Source organism: Lycium barbarum, chromosome 1, assembly GCF_019175385.1.
Source record: "Lycium barbarum isolate Lr01 chromosome 1, ASM1917538v2, whole genome shotgun sequence".
In the NCBI taxonomy this organism is placed as follows: Eukaryota; Viridiplantae; Streptophyta; class Magnoliopsida; order Solanales; family Solanaceae; genus Lycium; species Lycium barbarum.
This window is the reverse complement of record NC_083337.1, coordinates 164,525,753-164,546,897: the sequence shown is the minus strand read 5'-3', so window position 1 is coordinate 164,546,897 and position 21,145 is coordinate 164,525,753. Positions and strand designations below refer to the sequence as shown.

The following is a 21,145-nucleotide window of genomic DNA, read 5'->3' as shown; positions in this document are numbered from 1 at the left end:
GCGTATCTTCTATATATAGACTTCAAAGTTGTTCTACACATCAATTGTTGCATATATTATGCAGCATAATTTCAGTTCCTAACTAAAGTCTTGCTTTTCTGTGCCGCCGTTGGAATTAATTATTATAAGTACATGGGAATGAGTAAATGTGAGTGGAATTTAATGGACTCTTTTATGGTTGTTGGTCTACCACTTTGACAACCAGTCATTTTTATTTTTTTTTCATTTGATATCTACATTGAAGATTGGACTAATTCAAATTTGTATTGGCAAAACCTATTGAAAAGAAAATGCTCCATATCAAATTTTGTCCATGTACACTAAATATTCGAAACCAAGACCACTGCTTAAAGGGGAATAAATTGCATTTATCCCACCATAACCATTAGTATAGTCAAATATAAAGTTGCTCAAGCACACAAGCATAATATGATGCTCTGCTCACGCTCACATCAATAAGCTCTATGTAGGTTGAAGTTTGAGATACGTCTTATTTATTTATAGAGTTGAAAATAGATTGATAATTAAGACATCTTTTTCTTTTTGGCTCTTTTCATTTTAGTTGCCGACAGTTTAACAAATATTGTTGAATCAATTTTCTTTGGAAAAGAAAAAAAATATTTGGACTCCAGTTATCTTTCCTCACTTCATCAATTGTTTTTATTTTTTTGAGTAGAGCCAAAAGCATCGGTCAATAATTCTCTTTTTCAATTATTTTTGCAGGATATGGGCTAAGCTTCAAGTTTATAAGGAGCATGCATGAGGGAGACACGCACACAAAACTCCATGCTTAATTTACGCCCAAACCAGTGCGGCTTCTTTGTGATGATTTCTTGATTGCAAAATATAAAAAGGGAAACACTATAACTTCTTTATTATTACTATAAAATATTTTTAAAAAACACTGTTTAGAGATACTTATATTTTCTCAAAAACTTAGTTAAGAATTCTCCAAAATATTATCTTTTAAAAAAATAAGGACCTTCTAATTTTCCAAAAAGTTTTACTTACAAATTCCAATTTTCGTTTTTCTAAAAATTCATAAAATAATAAATATGCCTAATAACATCACCCTCAACCGATCAAAAAAAGGTGATCCCAAAATAAAAGGAAATACCACGCAAAGGAAAGTTTGGCGGTTAAGACATCAAAGTCGGTTGTGGTCTTGTCGAAAATTTCATATGTGTTGGTGTCAATTTGAGAACCCTGTCTGTCTATCTGTTTTTCACATGAATCTTGATCCGATCAAGCCAACTCCTCACCTTCCCTTTCAATCGTTAGGTGGCTGATCAAATTAGAGTAAATTTGTATCGGCTATTTATATTAAATTAATAAATGTATGATATGTGTGTGAACATAAACAACTATCATTTAATTTTTATTAATTAATATATATTCACTTCATTAAATCACTTAATTATAATAAATTGAACTAATTTAGTATAAACATCTTATTCGATGAGTATTTACCCTGAAACTAATTCTTTGTGCTTACTGCTTTTAATCCTTTATCTCTGTCCATACGCGCCAGTGTCCTCCCCAATCAGAAAGCAAGAACTACAAAAGTATTCTATAAAATCAGGTGATTTAAAATGTAATTACATGTAACTATATGATATCACTGATTTTACATAATAGGGCCACTTAAAAGGTAAGTGCAAGTACTCTACAGAAACATTGACCGGCAACCTATAAATAATGAAAAATTACTTGATATTAATATGTTAAACACCGATTTTAATTGTTATAACAATCATTACACTATCCATATATATAATTTAATTAAAAATAATTTTAATTGTAGGATATTCATTGAACAAAAGGTCTTTGCCTACTGAGTGATTTAGACTCCAGAGACGCAAGAAGTGGTACTAGTGCCTAGAGAGGTCTAGCATGCAAGATCTACCCATTTCTGGAGCATATGCAATTATTGTCTAAGAATTATATGCAGAGTATGGGTGGCTAGAAGAGTAATACTCTGTATTATGGACTTAATTAGTACATTTGCTGTTAATGATTGGATTAGTTATAGCAGAAAGAGAATATTCTCTCAATATGCATCAAGAAAACTTAAGATTGGCATTAGGGCGAGTGTCATAGACACATAGTTGTGCACTTATTAGTGTAAGTTCAAGAAAAAGGTGAAGAAGTAATGTTACCATGATTTACGAGCAAGTAGCAAGTACATTAAAAATTAATATCGAGCAATATATCTACTTTGGAGTTTAATATCTATATATAGCGTAAAATAATTTATACTATTAAGTCAGATAAATTTATTACTCACACAATAATCAGTGGTGTAAAAATTTCATTAATTGATTAAGCATTACTCACTTACTCCTCACAATGTTCAATTACACCCCCATAAGGTGTTTCTGATGGCCAAGACCAAAAAGGTTGACCTATTCGTTATTGGTACAGTTTGTTTTGGTAGAAATGTAAGCACCGGAAGTTGGAACAGTTGAGACAGTTCCTGCCTCATTTTTCTTTTCTTTTTATATTCTTTTATCCTTCCATTTTGATCATGAACAACTATTACCAAATATTGCAGTAGGATGGATAACCTCTCCATCTTTAACTAGTGATTTGAGTTAAAACCCTAAAAATAAAAAAATAAAAATTGGTACGGAACATTTTCTCTTTTAATGAATTTTACACAACACAAATCCAAATTAGTAGAGAGATGCGTAATCAAAATTTGAACTTTATATGTTCTAAATCTAGAATAATGAAATTAAGTATGAGTATTTAATTTTTTTTATACGTATCTAGTGAATTTCATAATACAAATACTCCCTCTGGATAAAAAAGAGTGTCCACTTAACCTTTTTTTCTTGGTTAAAAAAGAGTGTCTATTTATCAAATCAAGAAAGAATTAACCTTATTTTTTCAGATATGCCCTATTAAGTGTTATGTGATCAAATCCAAATACATATTTAATCAGAAGCAGTTTAGTCAAATTACCCATTTTTCCTATGTGTTATTATTTTCTTAAGGGGTGTGCAAATGATTAAATGAACACTCTTTTTGATCCGAAAAAAATATAAGATTTGAACTAAAGTTACAGAATTTGGACAAACCTGTACTTGAAACAAAAAGAAAATCATGAACAGTTGGGCTTTAGTTTGACACTTTAAATTACTATACTATACTTACTAATAACACAAAAGATCACAAACCACTCGTTAAAAATAAGAGAAAAGAGGGGCGGAGGGTAAAACTGAAAAATCAGTGTCCTCTGTACTGTAGAAGAGTCTAAAATAAGCTGAAAACTTATACTACTATAAAACTTCCCCCTTCTCCTTCTCTCAGTCACTCACTCAACACATTACATTACACATAACACATACATATTCTCTTTCTTCTGCACAATGCTGCGATCCTCTTCTATCTTATTATAGAAAAAAGATAAGAGGAGTATTGCTTTTTGGCTGAAACAGAGATCTATTTTTGTTCTGTTTTGAGCCAAAGAAAAAAGAAAAAAAATGACAGAGGTTTCTACAAATGCTCTGTTACAAGACTCATTTCAGGGTACAGCAGTAGATATAGCAGGGCAAATTGGGTTAATGTGGGAATTTATTAGAGCCCCATTGATAGTTCCATTATTGAGAGTTGCTATGTACATATGTTTAGCTATGGAACTTATGCTTTTCATTGAAAGGCTTTATATGGGTATAGTTATTATTCTTGTTAAACTCTTTATGAAAAAACCAGAAAAAAGGTATAATTGGGAACCAATGCGAGAGGATTTGGAGAGTGGGAATGCAAGTTTTCCTATGGTTCTTGTTCAAATCCCCATGTTCAATGAAAGAGAGGTCTGCATTTCTCTTGTTTTTATTTTATTTTATTTTATTATTTTAAGTTTATTCAGTTGCAGAAACAGTTTTTAAAGTTAAATTTATGGTGTTTGAGACAGGTTTACAAGATCTCCATAGGAGCTGCATGTAACCTTTCATGGCCATCTGATAGACTTGTGATTCAAGTTCTTGATGATTCTACTGATCCTCTCATTAAGGTATACAGTAGTTCTTTGGAAACTCTAACTATAAATTTCTTGATTTTCCGTTCGAATATAAGCATATGTACTCTGATACTATTAGAGTCACGGTAGGATGAATAGGATAGTTCATTCTTAATTAGAGATCTCGAGTTTAAGTCTTGAAAATAGAAAAAATTCTGGTAGTAAATACTTATTTATGTGGCACAAATATAAATTAATCAAGAGTCAAGGCGGGTACTTAACGCCCAGGCGGAAACAAGAAAAGGATTGTGACACTTCTTTTGTCAATTTTATTTTCTTGTGCTCTGTTTCTTTCTTCTCTACTGAAAGTTTCAGCTTCTTGTAATCTTGTTGGCATGAACTTAGTAATCCAACATTAGATCTGTAATTTTGTCTTTTTCTTGATGTTTACTTCTTCCCATAATATTCTAAGCTCCACAACATTTGGTCAGTTATATTAAATTTTAATTTAATGCATTTCAGTTTAATTTGATTAAGAATGTCTAGCTTTTATTACCCACTTTTCAGTTTTCACCCACCACAACCAACATTTTCCCTCCAATTTCTTCATGTAGTAGATACACACTCAATAAATGATTATGGGTTCCTTTCCCTTTTGTTTTCCTTCACTTTTCTTATCTATGAATAAATAATTAATGAAGCATTTATTAATGTTGAAGGATTTGGTTGAGAAAGAATGCTTAAGGTGGGCAAGCAAGGGGATTAACATTAGATACCAAATTAGAGAAAACAGGGGAGGCTACAAAGCTGGAGCTCTTAAAGAAGGATTAAAACGTGATTATGTTAAAGATTGCGAATACGTCGTCATTTTCGATGCTGATTTCCGGCCTGAACCGGATTTTCTACGGCGAGCTATTCCATTTCTTGTACATAACTCGGAAATTGCACTTGTCCAAGGTCGTTGGCGTTTTGGTAAGCTCAAAATTTAACTATGATTAAGCTAATCATTTACATCAATTAGTAGCATTAAATACATTATTGCTAATATAACCAAAGTGTCGGTGCTCTTGCTCCACTGTTGGGGTTAGCTGATTACTTTTACTGCACGTTTATGCTTATGCATATTTCGTCACCGCTATGTAACTTCTTTTTTTTTTAATCTTTTTGTGTGGAAATTTTAGGATTATTTAAAGATTGGTTAATTATTTTTGTGTGGGCCCATGACGAATCCATCAGTCACGGGTGGTGGGACCAACCATTCTACTTTCCACCGTGCACCTCGTGTTAGACCATAACAATTCCACCTTAGCAACTACCATATTTCTAAAAAAAATAAAAATATTATGAGATTTTTGTTTTAATTCAACTCTAATTTGGTTAAACCTCAACTCTAGATGGCTAATTAATATGTACAACGGTATGATTAGTTGTAGCAAAATCAATATTGATCTTGTGAATCGTGTAGTTGGTTTTCTATGGAATCATTGTACGATAGCATGCAACCAATAATCTTATTTTAGCCTTAAGTGGAATGACTTAGTATTTAATATTTATTTAGTAAGAACATTTTCATTCTTTAAGGGGTCGTTTGGTGCATGGTATAAGCTGGGATATTCCAGCACTAATTTTTTGTATCATATTTGGTAGAAGATATAAATTTATCCCAGAATAAATTTATACCTTGTATCAAATAAAGTATAAAATGCATCCCAGGGTATAAGCTGGGATATACCTTCTTATACCGCTTATCCTGAAATTATTTTATACCATTTCCTAGATGGTATAAAATAGTCTCAAGATATGGGATAAATTAGTCCCGGGATTATAATCCCGGGATAATTTTGGCCATGCACCAAACGACCACTAAATGATCAGTGCGAATTTAGATTTCTAGTTTAATTTTCCTAAACCCAAGAAATATTTAGGCATTTAAAAAAGAGATTTCTGAAGATTTTGTCAGAGGTTTGTTTATTTGGATATATGAGTAGCGTCAGCAATGGTTAATGACGTTATTATCCTGTCTATTTGTTGAGACCGAGTCATAGACCCCGCAGTTACCGGCGAGGAACTGCTACATATCCGGGGTAGGTTTGTCATTCAGTCAAATGTGAGGTCAATGGAGGGGTAAATTCGTCATTTGAAGCGTCTTCATGTGCTATTATCGCCGACACTTCCATTCGAACAGCTTGTGTGATGTGTACATGTAAAATTTCATGAGACAACATATGGAAACTGAAAATGATTTTTTCATGGTGTCTGATGACGTGGAAAATAAATTTTCATTTCATTTAAGTATTAACAGTGTAAAATAAATTTGTACTCCGTGCATCTTTAACTGAGCTAATCCTTTGTTTGTTACAGTGAATGCAAATGAGTGCTTATTGACGAGAATGCAAGAGATGTCACTAGATTACCATTTCACGGTGGAGCAAGAAGTGGGTTCATCTACTCATGCATTCTTTGGGTTCAATGGTAATTGAAAAATTTGTACTATCAGTAAAACTTTTTTATAACGACTTTTGTTCGGATATTTTGTGATTGTTATAGCAAAAATATATTATAAAAAATATATTAACAATGACATTAAAAATCGGTTCTAAAGAAAACTTGATTGCTATAGTGAAATATAATTATAGAGAATGGTTGTTATAGAGAAGTCTAATTATAGTACTTGATTACTTATTACATACTCAAAATTAAATTAACTCACTTCATTGAATATATTCTAGTAGGCAGTGACTTCAATTTAATAACATAAGATAAGAGTAATTAATCATTGTAAGTACGTAATTTATATGAAGCTCTTGCTAAAATCAAGCTGATACCAACACATGCTTCACTACCATCTTAGTGTACATTTTGACTGGTACTTGAAACCAATCAATAGCCAGACATGTATTACTTACTACCCCGTGATGGTTACCGGTAGTGGAATTAGGATTTCATTAAAGAAATTCAAAATATATAAAAAAAATAAAAAAACATGCGAAGCAGTTAAGGGGATTGAGCCTGGTAGTGTTAATTTAAACAAGATAAAAAATTGTTCAATTTGATTGAATTTGCCTTGCATTTGCTTAAAAAAAAAAAAATAGCCCGGCGCACTAAGCTTTCGCTATCCGCGGAATCTGGGGAAGAGCAGGACCACAAGGTCTGCGTACAATTTTGTACTCCTAACAAGAAGTCTTAATTTTACAGGAACTGGAGGAGTATGGAGAATAGCAGCCATTAATGAAGCTGGTGGCTGGAAAGACAGAACAACTGTAGAGGATATGGACCTTGCAGTTAGAGCTAGTCTTAAAGGCTGGAAGTTTCTTTATCTTGGTGATCTCCAGGTATTTGATAAAATTCCTCAAAGAACCACTTGTTTTTGCCTAATTTTACTTGAAGATAATCTCTAGTTACTAAACAGAATTTTGTAACTCTAGGTGAAAAGTGAACTTCCCAGTACATTCAAAGCCTTCCGTTTTCAGCAGCATCGTTGGTCTTGTGGCCCTGCCAATTTGTTCAGAAAAATGGTGATGGAGATTGTTAGGAACAAGGTATGCAAACTGCAATGTAGTAATCCAATTTTGAAAATGGATGAAAGACAATAATAAAAGACGCTGAATTGTTTAGTTTCGTGTTTGCAGAGAGTGAATATTTGGAAGAAGCTTTACGTGATCTACAGCTTCTTCTTCGTCCGAAAGATTATTGCTCACATGGTTACATTTTTCTTCTTTTGTGTTGTTCTTCCGTTGAGCCTCCTAGTTCCCGAAGTTGAAGTCCCTATATGGGGTGCCATCTACATCCCCTGCATTATCACCACTTTGAATTCTGTTGGAACTCCAAGGTCTACTATAATATGCCTAACAAGTTCTCTTTTATTTCTATGCAGAATTATTTTTTTCTAATTTGATTTGGGAATTTAATTTACAGGTCAATTCATCTACTCTTCTACTGGATTCTCTTCGAGAACGTGATGGCTTTCCAACGAACCAAGGCTACATTTATTGGCTTGCTAGAAGCAAAGAGGGCTAACGAATGGGTTGTCACAGAGAAATTAGGTGACGCTCTCAAGAACAAAGAGAAAACAAAACAAAGCAAGAAACCCCGAGGATCTCTATTTGGAGACAGGTGAGGAAACTCTCTTGAACAAAGCTTTATTTTCATGTCCTCTATAGCATTGAACCGTTAGAATATTGCACCAATTTGTTAACCACGCATTATCGGTTGGCCTAATTGTACAGGATTCTTCCACAAGAATTGGGATTTGCAGTTTTCCTTTTCTTCTGCGGATGTTATGATGTCCTCTATGGGAAAAGCCAGTACTTCCTTTACATCTTCCTCCAAGTCATTACTTTTACAATTGCTGGATTTGGCTACATTGGCACCATAGTCCCATCATAATAGCAGAAACTTCCGAAAAGTTTTCTTGTATTGCCTCTTCTACACAGAAATATATTTTTGAGTGCTTTCCTGCAACAATTTTCGGAGAATTTTCCTAGAGATAAAATGCTGGTAAAAAAGAATGAAAAAGCCAAGTGATGTTTTTATTTGCACAGAACACAGAAGAAGCAGATAAAGCAGATGCGTTAGTGGAATTAGATAGGTTGTATTTTTCTTCTTTTGAAGTTTTTAAGTTGTGAGATATTGTAATTCTTTAGCTTGTATTTTTTTTTTCTTGTTGTTCCCTTTGTCTTTGGCTTTCAAGAGGGGACATAAGTTCAGGATATTGAGAAAAGGGTCAAACTTGTAATCAAGTTTTTGTCATTCTAGTTTCAATTCTTTTCTTTTGATGATCATTGTATCATGAAGACTCCACAAATATGTATATAACAGGAGCTAGTGGTTTTGAAATATTTGACAGCTTCAGTAATTTACTGGTGTCTGAAAGATTTTCTGTATAAATTCGTATTCAGTTCTATCAAGAACCAAACACAGTTCTGTTTCACCAATATGTGATGATCAGTGAGAGCCCTTGGGCAAAGTGACAGTTTTCCCTCAACTTTGAAATGAAGTTTGTGAACTCAGCTTCACAAGGTATGCAGTTTCTGTTCTTTAGCTAGAAAATCTCACATATTGGCTATTATTTGACACTTTCAACTTCATGAGTATATTTCCTCCCGATTCACTATATGTGTATTGCCCGCGGAATTTCTGATGGTGTCCCAATAGGAATGATCGTTAAAATCCGTAGATATCCAGTAGCTTGTCCAGAGGCAAATATGGACAATGTCGTATAGTTCAAGGGCAAATCTGTACCTTTACCTTTGTAAAAAATCCGCTCGTGTTGACAACATATGTTGTTCGTCAATAAGGGCAAATCTATCTATCGGCAAGGGTAAATTTGACCCAACAAAACAGGGGCATATCTGGATAATATTGTAAAGTTAACGTAAGAATTTGTATCTTTTTCCTTTTAAAATGATTATTTCTTTTTAAAATACTTCTTAACATATTTTTACTATAAAAATTATAAGTAAGAGTGTTTTGCTGTTATAATTTTTTCTTTTTGGCTAATGTAATGTGAAAACAAAAATCTTTATAGTTGCCTATATATTGAGGCACTTTCAGAAGAACATAGTTAGCTCATATGTACATTTAGACAAGGCGTTATGCCCTTTCTTTATCCAACAGATTGCTGATAAATTGATTGGTGTGCTTTACTTCTGTTACAAGAGTACTTCATCAGCACATGAGTAGAATCTTAGCTTTTGCTAATAGAGAAGAAAAAGTTGTTATTTTAATGAAAGATTGTCCTACCATATAATTATTTTTTCTTTTAAAGGATTTGGGATACCAGCAGTTGAATCATTTGTTGATTTGAGATTTTGGAAACTTCTATAAGCAAAGCCAATGTCATATAAAGGCTGCTACTTTAAAGGACAAACAACGTAGCCTAGAGTACTGAACATTTATTTGTGCAATTACCTTATGCTTTTGGCAGACACTCAAATATTATTTTTTTTGGCTGATGGGGTCACAATGAAGTTTCATTGAATCATTGCCTATAATATCATTTTTCTATTATACATAATTAGCAGCCATATATTTGTTGTATCCTAACCTAATCTATAAAAGTCTTTGATTAATTAAGCTTCATCCTCAAGAAAATCACCTTGACTAAACACAATTTATTGGGCATGCATGGATATGCATAATTAGATTGAAGTGCAAAAAGCGAACAGATTGAGTCCACAAGCGATTCACTTTACTTTTTTTTTTTTTATGATAGTGGGACTTTTTGGTATTTTTGGATTTTTCATATGTTGGTAACATTTTAATCAAAACTTTGGATTTGAAATCCACAAAAGCGTGTAAAAATTGTACTATTAGTGGTCCACTTAAATAAAGTTACACAGTGCAAAATGTTGGCTTTATTAATTAGTTTTTCTTATTAACTTTTTTCAGTGTTATTTTCAGGAAATATGCTGCACAATTTCATCGTCGCTTTCCATGTTCTAATCAAATCCTTGATGATGGTGACTTAAAAATTTAGTTTTAATATTTACCCAAATCATAGGACCCTCAAATTATTGCATGTCTTTTGGTATGTTAGACATTTTCTGGACAAATGAAAGGCATCTTTTCTTTAGATATATATGTCAGCATTATCACGTTTTAAGCAAAACATATTGGGCATCAGACAGATTATAGATTCGAGGCTTCAAAATGAAATAAATTGGGAACACTTTCATATTTAATGGTTCTTATGTGGCTCGAATTCAACAGCACAGAGGCGAATTTAGAATTGGAACTTTATGAGTTCGAATTCAAAATTCTATCATAGTTCATTTAAATCTCCTTTTATACTAGTTTAGTGGAATTTTTAATAAATTTATAGGATTTGAACCAAAATTATTAAGTTTAGATGAATCCCTACTACACTAATATTTTGTCCTTGAAATTCAATATTCGAACTCCAAAGTAGATACTAAATACAGGGCGATAACTTAAAAAATAAAGGACGAGAGTACATCTTATTTGCTTTTTCTTGTAACCATGAGAAAAAAGGGAAAGAAACAGAATTATTACCACTTTTTACGAATGGTGGATTTATCTTTGTCGGCAGAATGATGCAGACCTTGATTAATTATTGTTTATGTTTTGTCTATTTATGAGTAATAATGAAACACAAAGAGTGTCTTTTCCTCCCCTATTAGTTAACTTTCTATAATTATGGTGAAAATCATATTTACCTTTAATTTTTCTTTAAGAAATAAATATTTAATTTTTTCCAATTTTAAATAATTGACATTCTCCTCCCTTAATTTCACTTGAACATTTAAATATATAATGTATCCTCTAAATTATTTATCTTTGTCTCTTTTTTATTAGTATTATAATATTCCCTCCAACCCCCCCCCCCCACCCCCCGTTTTCTTTAATCTATATTATGCACTTATCTATAGAACAAACAAATCTTATGTATGAAGTAAAACGGTGAAAAATAATTTTGAAGGTATATATCATTTGTTAGCATGCATTAGAATCTACTGTGTGACCTTTTCTTGAATTAACCACTAAAAATTACTACTTGAACAGTAAATTTTAGTAGGTTCGATCTAGAGATATTTGGATAGTCGACAAGAGAACTTTAATTTAGAAGGGGTTTTATGGTAATATGTCCAGATTGAGTAGATTATGTGATGCTTCTCTTTGGGGTTTAGCTACAATAAAGGTCAAGAAGTCACATGGAGTTTTCTTCTTCACATTGCAATATGTTTTTGTAAAGGAAACAACATGTTATCTGGAGGCTGGGTCTGCCTCACCCTCACATTGATGAGTGGCCAGAATTCACAAAAAATCCCCACCTCGAATTAATGGTCCGATTTCCCTTTAATCAATTATGCACTTACAACGTATGCAAGATTAGGTTTCTTCTCTAATAATTATTCTTTTATGATAGCCACTGAAGACGAAACATATGAATTTGTATGTGTGTATAATAATTTGTACTGTGTGAGCTTAGCTTGCTCACATTGCCAATCTAAAATCTGGATAAAGAATGGATATTGCAGTAATTGGTAATCAACGTAAAATTAATATGTCAATTCATGAGGAATCCTCACAATACATTTTTTTTTGGTGAACAGATACTTAATATATATAACTGCTTAACAAAATTACATAATTGCATGAGGTTGTAAGCTCCCGCCCAGAGTATCCAGGTTTGAAACATTAAGAGGAATGAAAAGATCATAAGCAGTTTTAGAGACATCTGCCCAAAATACATTAGGCACAAAAATGGGGAGAACGGGGAGAATATGAGCTCGTCCAAAAAGTTGCTTTTGCGCTCCCTCCTTTGCCAAAAGATCCGCGACCTTGTTCTGCTCCCGGTAGTTATGCCTAGCTACCGGATGACCCAGCTCCTCCATTAGTGATCTGCATTTAAGAATAATGGGGTTCTAAGCTAGATGGCTTTTTTGTAGCATAGTAATTACCTCAACTAAGTCTGTAGCTATCTCCAGAGGTGTTAGGTGATTATCCAAAGCAATTTGGAGTCCCTGCAGAATAACGGTTAGTTCTGCCAAAGTATTGGTGGCATTGGGTATGCCTTTCAAGTAGTCCATTATCTAGTCCCCATTATTGTTTCTAAAAACTCCTCCAATTCCTCCTGTTTCAGGATTACCAAGACAAGATCCATCAGTGTTAAGCTTATAGGTGCCCCTATCAGGAGGTTCCCATTTAATGGAGATTCTTGTTTTTAGATTTTACCCTTATGGTTGCCCAAATTATCATATTCAACAGTCAATCCATAAGAGTGATCAAAGGATGGGAGATCATGTTTATTGTTAAAGAGGTTACTGTTTCTGTTGAGCCATAAGGCCCAAAAACAAAAGGGCAAAAGGTTGGACCAACTAGTGATGTGGTCCAATACATGTCTTTTACTCACAATACATGTCTTTTAGCCTTATTAGAGATTGTACATCCATATAGAATATATAAAGAACTTTTAGTACTATTTATTTTATATAATGCTAAGGGGTGGCTTAACATAGTTGGAAGTTTAAAGCGAAATTTTAATTAGAGGCCTACAACCTAAAGAATTCATATGCTTATATTTTATTCAAAATTTATTTTTCTAACTTTTTTTAGATGCTAAATTATTACTTAATAAGTTTTTTATAATCTATTTCTTCGAATAATTTTCTTTTTCAATTGTTAGTTTTAGGTAAAATCTTATTAATTTGAATGTTAAAAAACATCCTTCTACTGAGACAATCATTACAGAAATTGTTAACATAATTCTATAAGCAATAAGTTGACAAATTTTAGATAAAAATAATAGAGTTAGAAAAATAGAATCTGATTCAAAAAATTGATAACTTGGTATAGCCCACTTTAGTATGCTTGTTGTCTTCCCATAAATTTACGAAGAAACAAAAAAGAATCTGCAATTCCCTTTGTTCAACACTTTCGACTACTAACTCTTATTTCTGACAGAGTACTACTATAACTTATTAGAAATTTTAAGAAAGAGGATACAAAAGGAGTTGAAGAGAATAAAATAATGTGAGTGTTAGTCAACAGAATGCAAGAAGGCAAAAAAGCGTTTTCTTAATTTCTTCTATTTGAAAAAGATTAAAGAGAATAAAATAATATAAGTTTTAAAAAAATGCTATTAATTTTTATCATAAATAATCAAATTTTTTTTTTTAAATTATCACATAATTTATTCTTGATAAAACTTGGGCCCCCCAAAATTGGAGGCCTAAGGCATATGCCTTAGTTGCCTTGCTATAGAGCCAGCACTGAATTAATGCTTGACCCAATAAACATGGTGAGAATTCTTATAACGGATCCCAACTTAATTGTACCCAAAGCACAATACGTATGTACTATATCCTTGCAGAGTTGCAGTAGCGTGGCACTTACAGTCAGCAAGGTGAATGACCTTTCCAGATGAAAGGGCTCTTTTCTGTTCACATACATTAACGAAATGTAGACAATGACAAGTATAGTAATTAAGGTGGGATCCAATTAAGAGAATGAATCACAAGAGTACGTATGAAACAATTTAAGGAAAGACTGAATTTGTTGGTTGAGAGGTCTCCCTCATTTTGCTGTCTTCTTTTTTGTTCTTAATTTGCATTACAAACTAGCTAGCTAGTACTCCATTTAATATCATGATTGCTCCAACTCCAAGCCCCTTAATTAACCCCAACGCCATCACTGCTGGTATAAATTGTTGTCTATATATATCCTCACAGAATATTCTCTTTTTAATTATCATTGAACGTGATTCCCAACCTTTATTAACTTCCAATTTTACTTGCTGTCTGAAGGAAGTTAAGAGTCTTCTACATACTAATGGAATTTATTAAGGCATTAGTGTACTCTATCCACTGTCTTAAATATTTTGAATGTTAAAGGAATTTGCTTTAAGGTTTTAAGCTACGTACTCCACATATATAAAGGTTGAACTACTCTATACATAAACAGTTAAACAAGAAGTTAATTTTAATGCCGGAAAATAAGAAGAGAAAAAGGAAAAAGGAGATGAATCTTAAAGAGTAGTTTTTTTTTTTTTAATTTACTACGAGGTGTCTAGTACTAGCTAATATGGGGCTGACAAATTCGACGTTGTGTCTGGAAGTCCCACTTAGGAGTAAATCGCTCCGATCAAAGACGACTAGATCTATTTATTGGACTCGACCTTCTGATTATAAGAATGGAGGAGTATGTATCGCTTCGTATGATCTTTGGTCTTAATATTAAAGAGTGATGGCTTTGGTAGAATGCCGGCTGGTTACCGGGAATCTATTTTATTAGTCGTGCCATCAAAGTCAAATTTTCATGCCCTCCTCTCCTTACAGTCAAGTTGGTTTGAATTCAACTGAACACACGACAACAATAACAGCGTTTGTAGTCCAACGGTTAGGATAATTGCCTTCCAAGCAATAGACCCGGGTTCGACTCCCGGCAGACGCACTTTTTGCAATGATGATCCATCTTGCTGCTATTCTTTTCTTTTTTTCCTAATAAGTAAACATGTTAGTATTAATTACCAAGGAAAATTTGTACAATGTTAACAAAAACCTATCAAATGAAAACAAACTATCTATTCAATACTACCAGCCCTCAATACCTCTAGTCCTCTACCACAGTATATTCCTAACAGTCACATATTGTGAGGATAAAATTTTAAACACTGCATTGCATTAACTATACTTGCATGGACTTTTATTCTTATCAAAGCTTAAAATGAAGTAAAATACCTACCATTTTTCTTTTCACCACCAAGCAGGTTATTTGACATGATAAATCGTTTAAAATATTATGCGAGTTTAGGTGCGTTTGCTTCCAAAAAAATCTATAAAGAATATTTTTCTTCAATAGAGAAAGAGAACCGATATTGTCTCGGACCAATGAGGCAAAAAACAAAAAGCAATACAATATGGTGGCTGTGGGGTTCGAACCCACGCGCACTTATGTGCAGAAGATCTTAAGTCTTCCCCCTTAACCACTCGGGCAAACCACCATTTCATTATACTTCATGGTTATTAGCAAACAAGATTCAAATGGACCACAGCAGGTAAGTCATTGAAACAATCCAATTGTGATGAGCCTGGAATTCACACCCCTTTACCACATCTAGTTTATAATTAAGGCCTATTTGGTTGATTTGTCGATTGAAATAATAAGTTGTCTAATATATCTCAGGTTTATGGATCCTTGACCTAACACTGGTTTTCTACCTATTGATGCATCTGAGAAAAAGAATCTGTTTTTTATGGAATGATGATTGGAGCAAACGTGAATTGAAAAGTTTTATCATATACGTACTTGACTTTTGTATATATAGTAGTTATCTACGATTGGAATTTCAAGCTGGAACTTGCATGCTATCTATCTATTTATGGATTTGTCTCTCTTAATTAGATTAGATCAGGTTATGGACTTATGGTACTTGTATTTTACGTTGCATTCACGTGGTCAATGTTCATATTCAGTTTAGAGAGGGTGCTGGCTGCAAATGCACTAATAAAAGTCTTACGTGAATATCCTATACTGGTATATTTTCTATATTAAAATTATTGGAAGAAGCATTTTCACTTACCCCCCCCCCCCCCCCCTCTGAACATAACAGAAACAGTTGAATTTTGACGGTTGATGCTCCTAAGTCGAATGGAGAGGAAATTGCCACAAGCTCATTCGGTTTTGAAATGGGCAATTCGCAGGACTGCCCTTCTTTTGGGCCGGTCTTTAATTGTTGCCCCTCAAATTGCTAGTCTTTAATTTTTGCCCTTCGCGTAAAAATCCTGAGATTCGCGTAGAAACCCTGAGGTTTTGGGTTCGAACCCCCGCTCCGGCATAAAAATAAACAATAATTTCGCAAGGCAAGGCTTGGGGAAAGTTATGCCGGAGCTGGCATAAGCACGCTTAATGCATAACTAAAGTTTGCCGGAGGGGGCAGACTTTGCCTTAAGGCATATATTTTATTTTTTTTACTTTGCAAGGCAAACTTTTAGTTATGCCTTAAGGAAAAGTTCCGCCTTATGGGACATACTTTTAATTATGCCTTAACTCTCTGCCCCATAAGGCATAACTAAACTATGCCTTAAGGAAAAGTCGTAAGGCAGAACTTTTCCTTAAGGCAAAATCTATGCCTTAAGGAAAGATTTTGTCTTATGGGGCATACTTTTAGTTATGGCTTAACTAAAATTCTGCCCCATAAAGCACAGCTAAACCATGCAAAAAGTTCTGTTGGATCTTGCATAACTTTAGTCATGCTTTAAGCGCGCGTATGCCGGCTCCGGCATAACTTTCCCAAGTCTTGCCTTGCGAAATTATTTTTTATTTTTATGCCTGAGCGGGGGTTCGAACCCAGAACCTCAGGGTTTCTACGCGAAGGACAAAATTTAAAGACCACAAATATGAGGGCCAAAATCTAAATACCACCCCAAAAGAAGGACAATCCGCGCAAAAAAATGTTTTGAAATTGGGTTTGCTTGTTTCACAATCCAAAACTTATCTGGGCCTCGACGCATATGGGTGCAATTTGGGCTTCCTTATCGATTGGGTATAATAAGGAAACAGCGTAATGTGTTCCAGTTTTATTTATTTGATTTATTATCTGGTTCCTGTGTTTAGACATCAACCTCTGATTCTCCTTCAATTATACTCGGAGTTAAGGCAAACGGTCTGGTCTTGCCTTAAAGAGTAGTATTAGTACAAGTGGGGAATGACTTGTCATGACCGTATCCAATTATAACACCAAATAATAATAAATAAAGATAAATGAATAAGTTGCTTCCGTCCTATAATCTTACTGTATATGCAGTGACTGCTCAGTGAAAAACACTTTTTCTTTTTGTAGAACCAATGACCGGAGTATTTCTAACTTCTCGCTGGAAAATATAGTTAGTAAGTACTTGTATGCATATCTGACGTTTACATTACATTAATCAACTTAACCATAAAAGTCATAAATAAAAATGAGAATACATATCAATTAAACATGATTAAGTGAAAAACTATTTATATGCCGGACACACCTCTTACATTCATTTATTTGATAAACTTAGGTACAAATAAGTTTTTACCTAATATAGCTCGGAAGGATCTCCAGAAATAAATGTAACCTTCAAGCTAGTATAACCTAAATGTGAATACACTATTCAGCTATTGGTAGGTGTTATAATTCCTTTAACGTGATCCATGCCATCTGACTTTCCGCTGGTTGTTCATGAATTCAAGATACAACACCAAGTTGGAGATTATGGAAAAAATCAATTAATTGGCTGAATTGACCCATCACCTAGAGGAGGCCTTGTTTTTACTTTTTCTTTTGATTTGTTCTCATAAATGTGCTATATTTTCTAGAGAAAAATAACAGTAGGTCCATCTGATTAAGTATGAGAACAAACCATCAATCAAATATTTATATGCATCATAATAAGTGATGTCACTGTTTTCCGGCGAAATCGGGTTTAACCGAAAAATCAGTTAGAGATTTATTTTTCTAGAATTTGAAGACAAGTGAGCCGTATTCAATCCCGATAACTTTTCGTACGAGCCTAGTCCGGAGTAAGTTGGATCGTGAGACATGTTTTAACAAATAACAAGCAATAAATTAAGATTCAAATAGCTAAAAGAGAGAAAAATATTGTTTCCGTGTTTGTCCCTCGGAAAGAAGTCCTTTCTGTTACAAAGGGTAAGAGCTAAGATATAGGTAATGAAAATAAATCCCAGTTCCTTCTTTGCTAAGCTACCATATATACCAACTTTGGACTTTTCAGCCTTAACGTTTGTGTGATGTGACAAGACTGTAGCACAACGTGCTTTTCTGCTGCGACACTCTGATCGAGACCTGCAGACGTGACTCGAGTTGGTGGTAGTGGAGGACAGCTGCACACACCCCGTGGTCATATCGAGTACCCGATTTCGTGACCGAGCCCGAATGCACTTTTACCTTCAGATATAGTCGCGGTCGTAACTTACAATAAATTGAAATCTCAAAACTAGAATAAAATTTAAAATCATGTCCTTTTCTGGTTTGGTTGCTTGACAATTCATTGAATTTATGAAAGATGACCATAACGATAAGATAATATTAGTTGTGTTCGGTCAGCCAAACAGTATATGCAAATAATCCAGGAAAGAAACTGGAGCCTCTATTTCTGGTAAAACTTATACTACATTATAACTTTAATTTCGGATTTAATCGTAGTAAAGTTTGGTATAAACTTTGGGTGCGGATAAGCTTTTACTTTATTTTCTTGTACACTGCAAAGAGTGAGAAATGAGTACTACACGACTTTTTCTAATAATAATATGGTATTTGAAACTATTGGCCCGACTAATTTCAATTCGTATCGCATATGGCCATTAAAAAGGAAGAGTTTATGTACACCTATGGCTCAAATCTGAGGGGTTTCTCCTTACCTAGAGCATAAATTCAAGAACTGTAGTTAAGAATAGAGAAATTTTATCAATTCCACCAAATTCTTGATGGTGGGTACTAGTATACGGACTTGAAAACCCAAGAAAGATAGCATACATATAATGAGTTTACTTTTATAGAGAGATAGCTGCAAGAGAAATTTTATACTTTGAGGTCACATAAAAAATATTTACAAATAACTGTACAGAATAGATTGAACTAATTACATCAAGACAACCTGAAAGGCTGCTACAAGTGGAGTTCGTTGACACAGAGCTTCCACAGTGATTAGGATTATGTACAACCAGAGGCAGCTTAGGTAGATAACTTAGCATTCAATCAAGTGCATCATATTTAGCCTTTTTGAAGCATGAATACTAGCGAATAATATTAGGCCAATTCTGAAAAATATGTACATAAAATATCTAATTTGGCGAAGAAATCATGAGTTCGCAGTCACCATAAATTGCCCTATAATCCGCCCTTGAGAAAACTGAGGGGGTAAAAAGAAGTTACCTTGTTGAGAAGCTGTAAATTTTCACAGCAAGAAATCCATGAATTTGGGCCAAGGCAAATCCATACTGATATCAATGTCAGCTTGTTTTTTACATATCGAAGATGACGCAGTTAAGTCACCGCACATCGAAGTTTCAGGGCCTAACTTTTTGGGGCACAAAAAGAAGTTTCTTGTTCCCAACGCCATCAGCTTCTCTGCACCGTCCAAACCTGCACCCACCAATCAAATATTAGCACAAAAATATTAATGGAGTAGAATCAACTTATTATCCAATCAAATTGCAGTAATGAGGACGGCTCAGATTCAATGGTGAATACCTATCAATAATACTTCATCGGTTCCGATATGTTTGTACTTGACATGAAATTTAAGAAAGTAAAAAAGAGGTTTGAATTTTGTGATGTTCAACTAAAAATACGTAGAATGTACTAAAATATTTTAATTTTGTGGTCTTAAACATAGCATGGGAGATTGTTTCCAAGGAAGTCACGAGTTCAAGTTATGAAAACAGTCTTCTCCAAAAATGCATGCAGAGTAAGATTGCGTAAAATAGACCCTAATAGTCCGGCTTTTTTCCAGCTAAAGGTTACCTCTTTAAACATAGCATGAAATTAAAAAGTCAGAAAAAAAAGAGAACAATTTTTTTAAACTAATTAAAAAGGAAAGTAAAACGAAAAACGGAGGGCAGTAATGGAGTAGAATCAATTCATTGTCCAATCAAATTGCGGCAATTAGGACGGCTCAGATTCAACGGTGATTATTCAAGTAAAGGTAATCGAACGGTTCTTACTGTCTAAGCTGAACTGCGAGTAATGAAGACCGTAACCGGAGGAATCCATGGAGCAAAGTGCTGGACGTCTTTCTTCCTTCGAGTACTGCCGTATAGCGGCGGCGATTAGATCATCTACGGTTGATTCCGGTGATATCAACACCTGTACGGCGCCTAGACTCCTCTGAATCGTAACATTCAACAGCAACTTCGTCAATTTCGGCCTAACCTGCAACTCCGGGAGAGAACCGGCGTTCGGTCCCATGCCGGAAAACAAGTTTGGAACAGTTCTAGGCCTTCGTGACATCTCCGAAACGGTCCCTGAAATATCTCCTTGAAACGACATGAATTTCTCCGATAACTTTCCTTTTCGATTCTTCTCATCGATTAGTTTCCGGTGACTTCTCGGAGATGCCATCACAGTGTAGAAAATACTCTCTCCGTCCCCAACTCAAGTGTCTTAGTTTGGTTGTGCATAAAATTTGAATAAAAAGAAACTTTTGAAAGATTAAAGATGTGTGTAATATAATAAAATATCATTTAAATCTTATGATTTTGAACTTGCGATATTTGTCAACTTGCTAAAAATAAAAAGAGAAATTTTTTTCTCGACATATAAAAAAAAAAGTGACACTTAAATTGAGAAGGGAGTACGATATTTTCCGGTGAGCAGCGGGTAGCACAACCAGAGTGGTAGAATGGTGATTAAGGAAGAAACACAGGGCAGAATATAAAGCTTATAAATCACAGGAGAAGGAATGAAGAAAATGGGGGTTATGCATAGGCCTATTTATTTGGGGGAAATTGAGTAGAGCAGCATTTCAGAAAGTCAAATGGATAAAGTCATTAGGTAAGACAACCTGTAACCGAGTACTTCAGTTGCCCAAGGCAACAAAGTATAGCCCTAAGACACGAAAGGCGTAGCGGGTAACTGCCGGTTACCTGTTAATATAACTGTAAACGTCAACGATGATTTAATTAATGTTTGTTCGTTGCGGTTAGGGACTACACGTTGGAGACATAGTT

At 34.1% G+C, this 21,145-nt stretch overlaps 2 protein-coding genes and 2 non-coding genes across 6 annotated transcripts; 2 read left to right on the top strand and 2 right to left on the bottom strand.

The window, feature by feature from the left end:
* The first annotated feature begins 3,284 nt into the window (after positions 1-3,284).
* Positions 3,285-8,819, top strand: LOC132604439 (glucomannan 4-beta-mannosyltransferase 2-like). Its single transcript, XM_060317948.1, has 9 exons — positions 3,285-3,818; positions 3,920-4,018; positions 4,684-4,936; positions 6,326-6,436; positions 7,160-7,296; positions 7,390-7,503; positions 7,594-7,793; positions 7,880-8,077; positions 8,191-8,819. The coding sequence occupies exons 1-9, from the start codon at positions 3,489-3,491 to the stop codon at positions 8,348-8,350; spliced, it is 1,602 nt and encodes a 533-aa protein (XP_060173931.1). The 5' UTR covers positions 3,285-3,488; the 3' UTR covers positions 8,351-8,819.
* Positions 8,820-14,806: 5,987 nt separating this feature from the next.
* On the top strand, positions 14,807-14,878 carry TRNAG-UCC (transfer RNA glycine (anticodon UCC)). The gene has a single exon. It is a non-coding gene; the product is annotated as a tRNA-Gly (tRNA).
* A 467-nt stretch (positions 14,879-15,345) lies between these two features.
* Positions 15,346-15,428, bottom strand: TRNAL-UAA (transfer RNA leucine (anticodon UAA)). Its single transcript has one exon. It is a non-coding gene; the product is annotated as a tRNA-Leu (tRNA).
* A 2,560-nt stretch (positions 15,429-17,988) lies between these two features.
* LOC132604423 (uncharacterized) lies at positions 17,989-20,940 on the bottom strand. 3 transcript variants are annotated; one of them, XM_060317927.1, is made up of 3 exons: positions 20,141-20,940; positions 19,350-19,559; positions 17,989-18,362 (listed from the first exon to the last, which is right to left on the bottom strand). In XM_060317927.1, exons 1-2 carry the CDS (start codon positions 20,535-20,537, stop codon positions 19,372-19,374), a joined length of 585 nt encoding a protein of 194 aa, XP_060173910.1. In that variant the 5' UTR covers positions 20,538-20,940; the 3' UTR covers positions 17,989-18,362; positions 19,350-19,371. The 3 variants fall into 3 exon arrangements, with proteins under 3 accessions (XP_060173910.1, XP_060173919.1, XP_060173904.1); XM_060317936.1 differs by lacking the exon at positions 17,989-18,362 and adding an exon at positions 18,369-18,835; XM_060317921.1 differs by lacking the exon at positions 17,989-18,362 and having other exon boundaries at positions 18,981-19,559; positions 20,141-20,937.
* Between the last annotated feature and the right edge of the window lie 205 nt (positions 20,941-21,145).